This window comes from Rhamphochromis longiceps, linkage group LG11 (assembly GCF_057381845.1).
Source record: "Rhamphochromis longiceps isolate RC_006_pf linkage group LG11, R_longiceps_female_GT1.1, whole genome shotgun sequence".
NCBI lineage: Eukaryota > Metazoa > Chordata > Actinopteri > Cichliformes > Cichlidae > Rhamphochromis > Rhamphochromis longiceps.
The window spans coordinates 8,476,717-8,490,960 of record NC_140567.1 but is presented as its reverse complement, the minus strand read 5'-3'; the positions used below and the strand labels follow the sequence as shown (position 1 = coordinate 8,490,960).

Below are 14,244 nucleotides of genomic sequence, written 5' to 3'. Positions count from 1 at the left end.
TGGAAGACAGGACGCTCCTAGTTTCAGTGGGAAACTTCCAATCAGACGTGGCGAAGTTTCTATGTGGAGTCCCACAAGGTTCGGTTTTAAGCCCCCTGTTATTTTCACTATATATTCTTCCCTTAGGCCGGATCATTAGCGGTTTCAAAAATATTTCTTATCACTTGTATGCAGACGACATCCAATTACACATTTCTTTTAAATCTTGGGAATTAGACAAGCTATCCACTCTTATGGACTGTCTTAAGGAAATTAATCTTTGGATGACAAACAATTTCCTGCAACTGAACGCAGACAAGACCGAGTGCTTAATCCTTGCCCCAGAGAATATCAAGCCCCAAATTAGTCAACATCTGGGTGCTTTTTCATCGACAATAAAAGCCACTGCTCGAAATCTTGGGATAATTTTCGACCAATCTTTGTCCTTTGACGTTCATATTAAATCCGTGACCCGCTCCTGCTTTTTTCACTTAAGAAATATTGCCAAACTCAGGACTATTGTCTCCACAACCGAACTGGAGATGCTTGTCCACACCTTTATTTCCTCCCGGCTAGACTATTGTAATGCACTTTTCTCCTGTGTATCTAAGGCCTCACTAAATCGGCTCCAAGCGGTTCAAAATGCTGCAGCAAGGCTTTTAACCCACAGCAATAAATTTTCCCATATCACTCCTATACTAAAATCCTTGCATTGGCTTCCGATTGGGTATAGATATAAGTTTAAAATCCTCACCTTTACGTTTATGTCTCTACAAGGTGAGGCCCCCATCTATATCTCGGAGCTTCTCAAACCCTATTCTCCGAAGCGGACTCTTAGATCCACTGATAGTGGTCGTCTATCTATTCCACGGACTCGTCTGAAAACAAAGGGGGATCACGCTTTTCAAACCCTGGCTCCAATACTGTGGAACGGTTTACCCTCCTCACTACGCACCATCGACATGGTGGCCTCTTTTAAAAAACAGCTTAAAACTCATCTGTTTAGACAGGCATTTGGGTAATGTTAATGCGTAATATGTTGTTTTATTTTATATCTATATTGTACTATTGCTTGTTTGATATGCTTTTATATTTCCTCTATGTTGCTATATTGTTTGTTTGACATGTCTTCATGTGAAGCACTTTGTAACAGCGTTTTTGTCTTAAAAAGTGCTATATAAATAAATTTTACTTACTTACTTACTTACATACATCTGCGCAAAAATAACAACAGAGGGCATTCAGGACGCGTACAAGGTTTCTCTCTAGTTCAAAAAGGGCTATTTCAGCCTAACATGAGCAGACAGCCTCGAGATTTTGGAAACCCAGTTCATTTTACTCATCATGATAGTTTCTTCTCAGTCTGTTATTTTGGTGTCTTCTGTGATGCTGATGGAGCTTTAGAAATTTGATGCACTAGAAACTGAAGGCCTTACTTTGGCTTTCTCAGTTTGGGCCTTGAGAATTCTTACAAAATCGGAAAGTGAATTTTAGGGTGTGTGCATTTATCTAGTTAGCAAGACAAAAACGAGTCACATGAAATGAGGCTGGAGCTATAGCAGTCATAAAAATCAGGACATATTTATGGCTATTTTGGCCATTTAAAGATTTTTGTTTGTTTGTTTGTTTTTTTTTCATTTATGTTAGCTGAATGGTGTGTGTGTGTGTGTGTGTGTGTGTGTGTGTGTGTGTGTGTGTGTGTGTGTGTGTGTGTGTGTGTGTGTGTGTGTGTTTGTGAGCGTGTATTTATATCTGTGTGGGGATCAAAAATTGGAAGTTTACTATACTTGTGGGGACCAACAGCCATTATGGGGGTCAAAATCCAATCCCCACAAGTTTGAAGGGATTTTTAAGACTCAAAATATGGTTTTAGTGACAAGGTTACGGTTATGGTTAGGGTTAGGCATCCATTTTTCATGGTTAGAGTTAGAGTAAGGGGCTAGGGAAAGCATTATGTCAATTAAATGTCCCCACAAGATATGAATACCGTGTGTGTGTGTGTGTGTGTGTGTGTGTGTGTGTGTGTGTGTGTGTGTGTGTGTGTGTGTGTGTGTGTGTGTGTGTGTGTGTGTGTGTCTATTTTTATTACGGTAACAACATCAAACCTATATGCTACCACATTTGCTGGCTCCAAAAAGCCACTCTCCAGTTATTGTGATGTTGTGTCTGCCTGTGTGTGCGCCTTCGTTGGTTGGCTACTCCCTCTCTACCCGAATCTGCACCTCGCCCTTCAGCACAGTGATGCTGAGATCACTTCGGGAGGGCGGTGCAGAGGGAGAGCTACGTGTTGCTGCTCAGCAACAGATAGAAAGGAGAGAGAGAGAGAGAGAGAGAGAGAGAGAGGAATTCCCTCGCAGAAATAAAAGCGTCTGCCAGGGCGTGTATCAGTTCCTATGGTTCCCAGAATTTCCTGTGATAAGTGTAGCCGATACCTGTAGCAGGAGGAGGGGGAAAGCCCAATGGATGAAGGATGTAAGGGCTGCTATCTACAACAAGCCTTCGGGTATATTTGAAGATCTTTGCCTGGAGGCGAAATTATATTTGATATCGCGCCGACTGCGCTTGAAATAGGCGTCCACCTCTACCAAATAAACCTGGCACAGAGCCGCTTCTCTGGAATCCAGTGAACAAAGGTCTCGGCGTTTGTTGCAGGCGCGCAGGTTACCCACAAACTAAAACGTGCCATCACTGGAGCTGAAATGCTGTTGAGTCTTCTTTCCGGAGGATTCGGTGAACTGGACGCGCTTTAAAGTAAGTTCTTACAGTTGTCTTTGTTTCGGCGCGGCTAAAGCCGAAATCCTTCCTGTTTTCTTCTCGTTTATTTCATAGAACCCACGTGGCTCTAACAAAGGCTCATCACTTTGGTCTTTCACATTTAAAAACAAGGTTTATTAGCCTGTGAATTGATAAAACTGCAGTTCGAAAAACAAAAACTTCCTCTTGTGTTTTCCGCTTTGTGTCTGCCGTCTGTCGCCCATTCTTTCTGTCTCTCTGTGTTTCGTGTGTCTCTGTGTATTCCTCTCTCCAGATATGACAGGTCAGGTCCTGGGGGAACCGTGCGGCGGGGCTCACACGGATGAAAACGCCGCCATCCGCATCAACGTGGGCGGCTTCAAGAAACGTCTCCAGTCGGACACTCTCTCCCGGTTTCCCGAGACGAGGCTCGCGCGTCTGCTCCACTGCCAGTCTAAAGAGTCCATCCTGGAACTGTGCGATGACTACGACGACACGGAGAAAGAGTTTTACTTCGACAGGAACCCAGCGCTCTTTCCCTACGTGTTGAATTTTTACAACACGGGGCGGCTGCACGTCATGGCAGAGTTGTGCATCTTCTCTTTCAGTCAGGAGATCGAGTACTGGGGCATTAACGAGTTCTTCATCGACTCCTGCTGCAGCAGCTCCTACCACTGTAGGAAAATGGACCAGGACCGGGAAGACTGGGATGACCGCAGCGATGAAGGAAGCACCACTTCATCTTTTGACGAGCTGTTGGAGTTTTACAACGACGCCTCCAAGTTTGATAAGCAGCTGTTCGGGAGCGCACGGAGGCGCATCTGGTTGATGCTGGATAACCCCGGCTACTCCGTGGCCAGCCGCATCATCAGCATCCTCTCCATCCTGGTGGTGCTCGGCTCCATAGCCACTATGTGCATGAACAGTATGAGTGAGTTCAGCCTGCTGGACAGCGAAGGCCAGCCAACAGAGGACCCACGTTTCGAATCTGTGGAACATTTTGGCATCGGCTGGTTCACTCTGGAGCTGGTGGCCAGGTTCGTTGTGGCGCCAGATCTGCTGCACTTCTTCGATCATCCGTTAAATGTGATAGACCTGGTGTCCATACTTCCGTTTTACCTGACACTTCTCATAAACCTGGTGGTGGAGAGCAGCCCCGCACTGGCAAATCTAGGACGCGTTGCGCAAGTGCTGCGGCTGATGAGAATTTTCCGCATCTTGAAGCTGGCCCGTCACTCCACGGGGCTCCGCTCCCTGGGAGCCACACTTAGGAACAGCTACAAAGAAGTGGGGCTTTTGCTCCTCTACTTGGCAGTCGGGGTGTCGTTTTTCTCCGTCATGGCCTATACGGTGGAGAAAGAGGATAACGAGGATCTCACCACCATTCCGGCATGCTGGTGGTGGGCCACGGTCAGCATGACTACCGTGGGATACGGTGATGTGGTGCCGGTGTCTATTGCCGGCAAACTAACCGCCTCTGCGTGCATCCTGGCCGGGATCTTAGTAGTTGTGCTTCCGATTACGCTCATTTTCAACAAATTCTCCCTCTTCTACAAGAGACAGAAACAGCTGGAGATCGCAATGAGAAGCTGCGACTTCGACGAGGGGATAAAAGAGGTGCCCTCGGTCAACCTGAGGAATTATTACGCACACAAAGTCAAATCCCTCATGGCGAGCTTGTCAAACATGAGCCGGAGTTCACCCAGTGAACAGAGTTTAAACGAATCAATACACTGAAACAGGACACTCTGTCAGTCAGGTCGGGTGACGCTGTTCAATACATGTGGCCTACCGAGGAGCTCTCCAGAGTGCTGAAATTCTCTGGACTGAGAGCCTGCTTCCTTCCACTGATGTCTGACCGTTTGCCTCTCTGTAGCTCAGTGCAATAATGTGTTCATTTCTGTGTCTATCACAATGAAAAAATAAGCAAATGTACAGCCTGAACATCACGTCTCGCTGTGCACTAATACGGCCGCTCAACAAACAGGCTAAAAATCTGACCCCATCTGATGAAAAAGACAAAGAATGCTGTAGTTGTTTACAGTGTCACACTGTAGTCCACTTTCCAGCTATACATGTTGTATAAGTATGTCTGAAGTAACTGTATCTCTTTCAAAAGAGTCTCGATGTATAATTGTGGTGTTGCAACAGTACTTCAGATGTGTGGTTAAAGCAAAGTGTATTAAATATACAATCAAACAAACAGAAAAATACATGACATACTTCCTTGTTTTTTTAATACGAGAGTTAGGGTCTAACTCCGATCCTGATTGAGGGAACACATGTAAGCCCGAGGGTTGGAAGGGGGATTTATAGCAGCAAAGTGACTGACACAATATCTGAAACAGTTTGACAGGCATGGCAACAGCCATTCAGAGCTGACATGTTGAATAAATCTATTCGCTAAGGATTTGATTTTTTTTTTTTAATGGCATCACCATTTCAGTTCCCAAGAGACAATTTTAAAATATTAATCAGTACATGTTCTAAAAAGACTATAAAACTATGGTCATAAAATAGAAGTTAGTCCACAGTAAGGGAGAACTGAAGAGAAAGTTCAGTAGTTAGTTTATGGTTATCACTGCTCTCCGGAGAATACACCATAGAGATAAAGTTCTAGTTTTACTTATCTCAGTGCTACGTTTCAATAAATTTTTTCACAGAAAGCAATTTGTCTCCAGCCCGTAAACTCAGAAGATGAATGGCTGTGACAAACCTGCATATTTCTTTCTTTTTTTCTCCCTCTTCTTCTTACTGTGTCCAGATAAAAACAAGTTTTATGATCCCACAGGGGGAGCATGCAGCTGTTTGGACCCCTCTCCCTTTTTCTGGTCAGCATTTGCGATAAGGAGCTATCCCACTGGACGCAATAACAGCAGCAGAAATTCAACAGAGAACACTCACTTAGTGTTATTGATTTCAGTTTAAAGGGTAAAGAGCTATTTGATACAAGTAGGCAGCAGCTCTTTAAAAAAACAAACAAAAATAAAACCAGATGAAAAAGTCAGTTTTGCATCATTTCATATTTCAGAACAGTTAACTGCATCGATTTCCATCTTTTTAATTTGAAGGCCATTTTTATTTTGACACCAGTTCTTAAAATGAGAAATGATCATTAATGCTTTGAGCTGAATCCTCTCCACATCATTGTGTAGCTGTGACTGGTAAAATTGTCACTTAATCAGTGTCAGTATTTTGTTTGTTTTTATTCATCGTACAAATAATTCATACATGCATGCACATTTCAGTGACTCGAACAATCAGACTCATTTGCTCCTGTGGCAGAGAGATAATTTGAAATTCATTGTCTCAAGATTAATTTGAGCAGACAGGCAGAAGGATTTTACATATTGCTGCTCATAACTAATTAGTCTGAGCACAGAAAAACCACACATTGCAGCTCAGTCACTATCACCTGGTGTAAAGGATAATCCCAACAATACCAAAATATGTTGTTTTTTTTAAAAGAATTATGTATTATTGTACAAGTTTAAATAATGAAACATGTCTTCAAATATCAAAGAGCTTTCAGGTGTACAAATAAGGTTATGGCACACATTTGGCAGAATAACTGAGCGACACAGAGATCATTTCACTGCATTTCAGCCACAAAGTTGTGCTCACATTTCAAATCCTAATGAGAAACCTGCGTATATCCAGCATCTTCTCCCAGGATTTCTGGGGAGCTCATTTGAAATAATATTTACCCTCAGAGTCCAATTATATCAGTCTGCTTTTGTTTACTCCTAAACCTTTAAAGACTTTTCCCCCTGGGACAAAATCCAAAACGCCACTGCAGCACCCAACCAGCATGGAAAAATCAGTAAATGAGTACACAGTGACAGCGGGTGACATTTTAACATATCAACAAAGGGCCAACCCAAAATAAGAACAACAGTCAATCTTTTCCATCTCAGGGAGAAGAAAGTAATTATAGAATCTGAGAGAAAATTGAAATGTATAAATGTACTCCAGGACTGCGGGCCAAGGAGAAACAGTAATAAAGAGAGTAGATTTGCACAATGTCATCCAAGTGTCTGGGCTTTGTATGTGTGTGTTTGTGTGTGTGTGTGTGTGTGTGTAGGTCAGCATGACTCCTGAGAAGGAAGATGGAGATGTCTGGCCCTTCAGCTGCCTCCCCTTGGCTCGCCTGTATCATTACCCTCTGACTGTGGTGATAGATGTAAGAAAGGCCCCCAGCCTGCCTGGCTCACAGTACAGGAGGCAGCTCAGGTCATTAGAGGGCGACCGTGGCAAAATAAAATCTGCTTTCCTCATTTCCAGTAACCAGCAGAGCTTAAACATCCAGTCCAACCATCATCGTGACTGAAACCTGTGACTCAACATTGTGAAAGGAACAGTTGCATTAGAGGGAGATTTATTTTTTTCTTGTAATTTGTCTGACATGTAATCATCAACGCTTTTAGAGGTGTACTTGGTAATAAGGTTTGGTTATTATTTTATTTCAATGTTAATCATTAAATCAAAAGAGTTCCTTTTGATCAAAGGACTTCTGATTTAAATGAGCTTCTTATAAAGTTAAATGAGCGTGCTCATTTGGTTCCTTTCACACGAGCTGTGAACAAAGACAAGAGAAGATGAGCATAAAAAAGGTTGTGGAAATCTGGGAAGAATATTATGCTTATTAATGCAGCGCCGACAGGGAATCAGAACTAAATGGTGTACGTGCTTCCCAGTGTGCATGTGCAAACGTACTGTACACAAACACACCACACAGCGAGTCTAATGGGGAACTTATCGAAGCTGGCAGCACGAGGCTCATCTCCAGGCTGCTCTGTATTGGTGAAATAAAACTCTGTTACTAAGCAGGCGTTCCGTGTTGTTGCACATTACCATCTGCTACTATCCGTTTGCTTTAAACAGTGTGGGAAGATTGGATCTTTTCTGCGTGCATGTTTCTTTCTCCCTCCATACTTCCCACCATGTGTGATCTGTGAACATCTCCAAAAATAATCTTTCATTACATGGATCGCAGCATAGCTAATTATCACATACAGATCTCATGATAACATCAAACCCAGGTAATGGTTAAGGATGGCTGATTGCTTTTTTTTTTGTTTGTTTTTTTAATGAAAGGATTAGAAATTGTAATCAAACTGATGTTTCGGGGTTGTGGGAAATAATAGGGAGATATTTTTCATGTTTGGACTCTGCATTATGAACTCTGCTGACATTTAATTTTGAGACTACATTTTAGTTTTAATCGTTTGCTTTTCGTTGAGTCCTAAAAAGCCACAAAAAATGCAATTGAAGAACAAAATTTGTAGACTTCTAGAATTTAACTAGTAGTGAATTTATGGACTCTCTATGGACCAGCTACAATTTAAACCAAGTACCAACACAAATACACCAAGTTTACACCAAATTATCACAAATATGTTAAAGCTTAGGTTTTTTGCAGTTTAAAAAACCTCCACTAAGGCAGCGCTACAGACGGCTGCCCCTCCCTGAGCCTGCTTCTGCTGGAGGCTTTTGCTGTTAAAACGGCGTTTTTCTTTCCCTCTGTCACCAAGTGCTTGCTCATAGAGGGTCCTCTGATAGTTGGGGTTTTCACTGTATTATTGTAGCGTCTTTACCTTACCTTACTAAGTGCATTGAACCGACTGTTGTCATCTTAATTCCTTTAAGCTTCCTTGTTGCTTTTTCCACATGGAGTAATTAACACACACAAAATATGTCAGTCAGATTATTTCAGTTTATTCTAGACTGTTGCAACCTTGGATTATATTCATTCTCCTGAAGCCTAAATGAACATTTCTGAAAAATATATAACATCATAACGATTTGTGACCTTACACAAAATGTTGTGCTACTATAACTGGTGCTGGTCCTCCACCGGAAAACTCTCAATCACTAAAATAACCACTTCTGAAAGACAACCCATCAATGTGTCTTCTTTTTAACAGAGTCTTCAGTCTGCTACTGTTAAGTGACTCATCCACAGAGACAGATGTTTCTGGATTTAAATCACAATGGTGTTCCCACTGAATTTTAATGAATAGCACAAAATGGGCCAATCAAACACCCGGGGAGTGTTACCTTTTACCAAAGACTGTTATGAAAATCAATTCCCACATTTTTATTGGAGCCTCATGTCTTGTCTTGTTTAAAGAGCTTGAAAGGACTGTAAATGCAGTTTTGTTCTCCGCAGCCAAGAAGGGCAATGGTGTACCTTGGCAGTTTTGCCAGGATGGCACAGAGGCAGCACTGAGAGGAAAACACTTTAATTAGAACATGCTGTTTATTTCAGGACTTTTCAAGAGCAAATCTGACATTTGAGAGATTTCACAGAGCCAAACGGAAAAATATGGCTTCTAGCGGTGCTGTAGTTTTTGTTTATTATTATATCCATTCCTGGATATTTCCAGAAACTTTTCATTTATATGACCATCTGCGCACATCCCTACTTTTCCAGCCAGGCCATGGATTCTTCTACTAGAGCTACAGCACACTGAACATCATTTTTCATATGCTGCAGATTCCCTGGAAGGCAGCTCTGTGTAATTACCCCAAAGGCCTTTGAGAACCACAGTAATAGACTGCACACACCTATGATATCATGCATGAAATCATCCAGGTCTAAAAAGAGGTCTTGGAAAAACAGACACACATATATGCATGTACACACAGGCACACAGACAATGCCTTAATTTCTGTTGACTCATAATTCACACATGTCACTACACTTCTCTCTGCCTGTAGTGCCACACTGCATTTCAGTAGCAGTGTGGCTAAATCAGTGGCCCTGGTAGTGAGAAACCCAATAAAGCGATGGCTAACACAAAAAAGCTCAGCGTGAGATGGCATCTCTGTATGCAGGCACCGTCTCCCAATGGCTATTGATGAGGGAAGACAATGAATATTCTCATTAACACATAGAAACGGAAAGTCTCCTAACATGCAGAAATGCAAGAACATTAATGTCAATACACATACACAGCTCAAGGTAAATTAAACTACAGCTGTTCCTCAGGCACAGCAACTCCCGTAGGTGACAGAGTTAGATTGAACCCATTATTACAGCTGGATCTGGGAGACAAGGGGTCCAGTCAAAAAGACAGACTCAATCGGACTTTTTCAAAGTTCAAAGTCAGAGGAGATACATATAGATTACTTTTCTGTCTGTGTCTCTTTATGTGCTTGTGTGGCCACGTATTTTTTCAAGTATGTGCAGAGTTAGTGTGTGTTTGTGTGCGTGCATGCGTGTGCCACTTCTTCCTTCCATAATCAATTTCCTCAGGGACGTGCCAAGGACATGGGTGTAGACAGTTTGATTTGTAAAGCTTGAACAGGAGGGTGTCTGAGAGCCTGGGTGCCAGTCCACCTGAGCCCAACAGGATGACGTCAGTAACACCTTGAGAAAACCTTGACATCTCATGTGTGCACTTTTAGAAAAAACAAAAACAAAACAATTATGTGGAAAATGTTGCATCAATAAGATAGAAAATGTGAATGAATGTGCATGGCTACTGAGATTTCTTCAACCACAGGCTTTTGACAGCGTGGTGAAAACTATCTGTAAGATGCATAGAGGCACTAAAGCTATTCTTCACTTTAAATAAAGACAAAGAAATGGTGGAATGACTTACGTCAGTCAGGGCCACAGGCACAAGGAAATATGTGTTTTGACTCAACGAGAGGAGACGAAGAAAAAAAGACACGAATACAGATCACGGACAAAAAGAAAATTTCAGCTGTTGGTGGAATGTGTCATCAGAGCAGTTGTCAAGAGACAACACACACAACATGCGAGGAGTGCGACATGAAAACTGATTTCCTGAAAATAACAGGGGCCGTGATAGCATATTGTGAGACATGATGTGAATATAATAGCATAATGAGTCTATGTCATGGTCCTGGGTCATTTTGGCCCAGCGTTTTGTGTTTCCTTGAAGTTCATTTTTGTGCTTTGTGTTTATTCTGATTTTGTATTGGTTTAGGGTTGAACCTGTAGTTTGGTGTGTGTATTCAGCCCTACCTGTGTCTGTCCTTGGTGCTCTGTTCATGTCCCCGTGTTGTGTTGTAAATCAGTCTGTGTGTTCCTGCTTTACTTTGAAGGCTCATGTTCTGGATTTCCTATTCTATTTTGAAGGTCTGTGTCTGTTGTCATTGTGTTCAGCTTGTGTCCTCCGGCCCTCATGTGTATTAGGTTCAGCTGTTCTTCCCTCCTGTGTGTGATTACCTGATTACCTTGTGTGTGTATATTTAGTGGGTGTCGGTCTGTGTTCATTGTCGGCTCGTCTGCGTTCTATGGTGTTCCTGTCTCTGCCCCGCACCCCTTTTGTATGGTCTCAGGTTTGTCATTTAGTTCTCCCAGTTTAGGTTTCTTCAGTTGTTTTGTCATGCCTCACTGCCTGTTTCAGCCATTGTCACTTTGTAAATAAACATCACTCGTATCATCAGTCACTGCTGCATTTTGGGTCCTCCCTTTCCTCCACACCACACGGCTCATTCCGCCAGCCGTGACAGTCTATTTCTGTTCACAAGTATGGCAGCCCTTTTCTCTTTTTAAATCCGCTTTTGCTCCATCTATCTTACTGGATCATCAACTTGCTAAATACTACCATCCCACCATCATGTTAGGGAATGGTGATAATTGCCAGATTTGTTATAAATGCAGTGATGTAACTTGTCTGGTGTGCTTAATTGCCTTTGAAATCCACCTGTGTTAGAATTATACTGTGCTGCAGCTGCTCTGTGGGGACCGCGCTGGCTAAATGAGACTGATTATAGAAACAAACTGAGCTTTGGCCTGCCTCTCTGCGTTTGGTGGAGTGGCTGTATACTTTTCATTTTAACTAATCTCAGGTTAGCTACTAGTGTAGGTGGTTTGTGTGCCAAGGTAAATGTAGAGGTGCCCTATGATTCTTTATGTCCAATAAATGTTAGTCACAGCTGGCAATTGTTGGTCAAAAGGTTTCTGTGTTGTTTATTTTTTTTAAAAGACAGCTTGTTGCCATTTTAAACCTTCATTTATCAAATAAACACTGTCCTCTTTATCCCAAGGCAATGAATGTGTTTAAGTTAATATGAACATTAGCGGATGCTAGCAGTTATTTGCTGTCCCAAAACTGAATGTCACTGACTTCAAATAGACAGCTGAAAAGTTATTTCCCAGTAAATTAGATGTAATGGAAAATGATAGTATTGGAATGACAGTGATATATCTGGAAATTAGAGTGTAAGAGTGACTATACTTGCATATTACAAAGTTGTTATAATTTATTATTGCTGAATAATATAAATCATTTTCATAATTGGTGATTAAATTATTCTGCATATGGATTTAAATGATGTTTTTAGCTCTGAGGGGTAGTGCGACAAACATTTATATTGTAGATTACAACGGCAAATATGTCAACGTTTTTTTACACAACCATCTATCTATCTATCTATCTAGTGACAAGTGGAGGACATACAGACTCAACAAACAAGGGATATAATGAGTGTGAGAAGGTAAGCTGACACCAATTAAATTGAAAAACCATTCTTAACTCAAGTAATAGGACATTTGTTACAGTGGATGTGGGTGATTCAGCAACCTATGATGAAAGAGGGACCAGCTGGGAGATGCTGCTTCGTGTTCGTTGCAATCCCACTGGAGGCAACAGGGGTGTGAATATGAGAAAACAGCTGAAGAATACAGATGGATAGCTTCCCATTATGGATCATTATAGCTTCCTATGAGCCAAATACTGTAACTGCTAATGTGAGTGTGGAATAGTATATGCATATATATATATTTTATTGTGCTTTTAGAATTTTTTTTATGGAGGTTGTAACAGTATAAAAGTTGTTAAAGTGGTTTTACGAGCTGCTTCATAAACATTATCTTGACTTAAAATCAACATAAACCATATGCTACAAATCATAATGAACTGATGTGTCATAGAGAGTGTGCAGCCAAATAAAAGGGGCAAAAGTCCCTTTATTTAACTGCAAAATAATGTCCTTGGCACTGCAGACACAGTCACACAGTCAAGTTCAAAATCCAAACTTCCAAGCTCTGTCACATCAAATAGGCTCACTGGTGGGGAAGAAAAGGGAGCAATGGAGAGAAAGAGACAGAGATTTGCTCACCCAGGCCCTTCTAATCTATTAGTCTGGGCTGCATGTCAACTCCATTTGAGCAAACACACCTAAGTAAGCTCGATCCCACAGAGACCGCCGCTGTTCAGCTGGTGTGTCCACTGCAACATTTCTAAATATGCTGGTTCTGGTTCTGGATTAGCTTTCCTCCATAACACTGTTGTATTCTGTATTCCAGTCACATCTCTGTGTGCAGCGACGCACTGAGTACCCATAGCCCAGCCTGTGTCGAGGCTTAAGGAGAGTGCAGTGGAGTGAAGACACAACAACAGGACCTATGCAGTCCTTTAAGCAACCCACCTTCTGGGAGACTGTCGTGATGCTCTCACCAGCGCTCTTGGGACCACAGGTGGGAGCAATGCTGTCTGTTTGAAACAGATGGTGGCGATTGCTTTCTGCTGAAATGTCACACCAATATTCCTTGCGTAAAAGATTGGATTACTCTGTATCTCAGAGCCACTGGGGCTGATGCATCATTTGGAGGAGCTCATTATTCTTTCATGGACACTTTTTAGTACTTAAAATGCACGCATACACACACACACACACACACACACACACACACACACACACACACACACGCATACACCTTTTCCCAGTCAGACCCAGGAGAGGACTCTCATGCATTCACTCATAAGGTCACCATTAATTTAGCTTCTCAGACTTGTGGAGATGGTGATGGATGGCTGATATTTCCTCAGAAAGCACACTTTGTTGTGGATGCCAGGAAAAGGCTTTACTCCATCAGTCAGCTAGGAATCAGATTTTCTTTTATCCAGGGGCATGAATCTATTTGCTTCTGTCTGGTGGTGCCACTGGGCTCAAAACACAACAAAGAGAATGACATCTGAGTGGGTGTGGAGTTAATGACATTCTGTCACGGCTGATATGGTGTAGACTCCGCTAAGGACTCATCCCCTCCTTCAGACGTGATGGGAGGAAGCAAAGACAGAAAGGATCTAAAGTATATGCCCCCATCACTGCAATTGTGCTTTCTTCTTTTCAAAAACGCTGTTCTCACTCATTGTCACACACTTAGCCATAAAATCACTTGTATTGCTCTTAATTCCTCTTCTTTTTCATATTTTTCAGAACGTTTTGTTATTTTCCTTCCCATTTCACTATTTTTTTTTAACACTTAAGTTATAGGTTTCAAATCTTTAGTAGGTGTGTACTCATTTCAGGAAACCTCAGCCAATGCTTTCAAAAACCTTTTAAAAAGAGAACACATCATCTTGAACAGCTGCATCTTGAACTGTAAAGGTTTCTAGACACACCCTCACCATGAACCTAATTACCCATCCATTCAGTCTAATGTCATTTTTTTTCTGTCATCTTTTCCTTGTCGCACTGAAAAAGGAAAAACTTCAGGCAGGCAGGGAGTTCCTGTGGAGAAATATAGCAGTCTTTTCACAACAACTC

The 14,244-nt window shown here is 41.9% G+C and overlaps 1 protein-coding gene across 1 annotated transcript; it reads left to right on the top strand.

Moving 5' to 3' along the window:
• The first annotated feature begins 2,387 nt into the window (after positions 1–2,387).
• kcns2 (potassium voltage-gated channel modifier subfamily S member 2) lies at positions 2,388–4,884 on the top strand. Its single transcript, XM_085421694.1, has 2 exons — positions 2,388–2,730; positions 3,008–4,884. The coding sequence occupies exon 2, from the start codon at positions 3,010–3,012 to the stop codon at positions 4,447–4,449; it is 1,440 nt and encodes a 479-aa protein (XP_085277820.1). The 5' UTR covers positions 2,388–2,730; positions 3,008–3,009; the 3' UTR covers positions 4,450–4,884.
• The last annotated feature ends 9,360 nt before the right edge of the window (positions 4,885–14,244 follow it).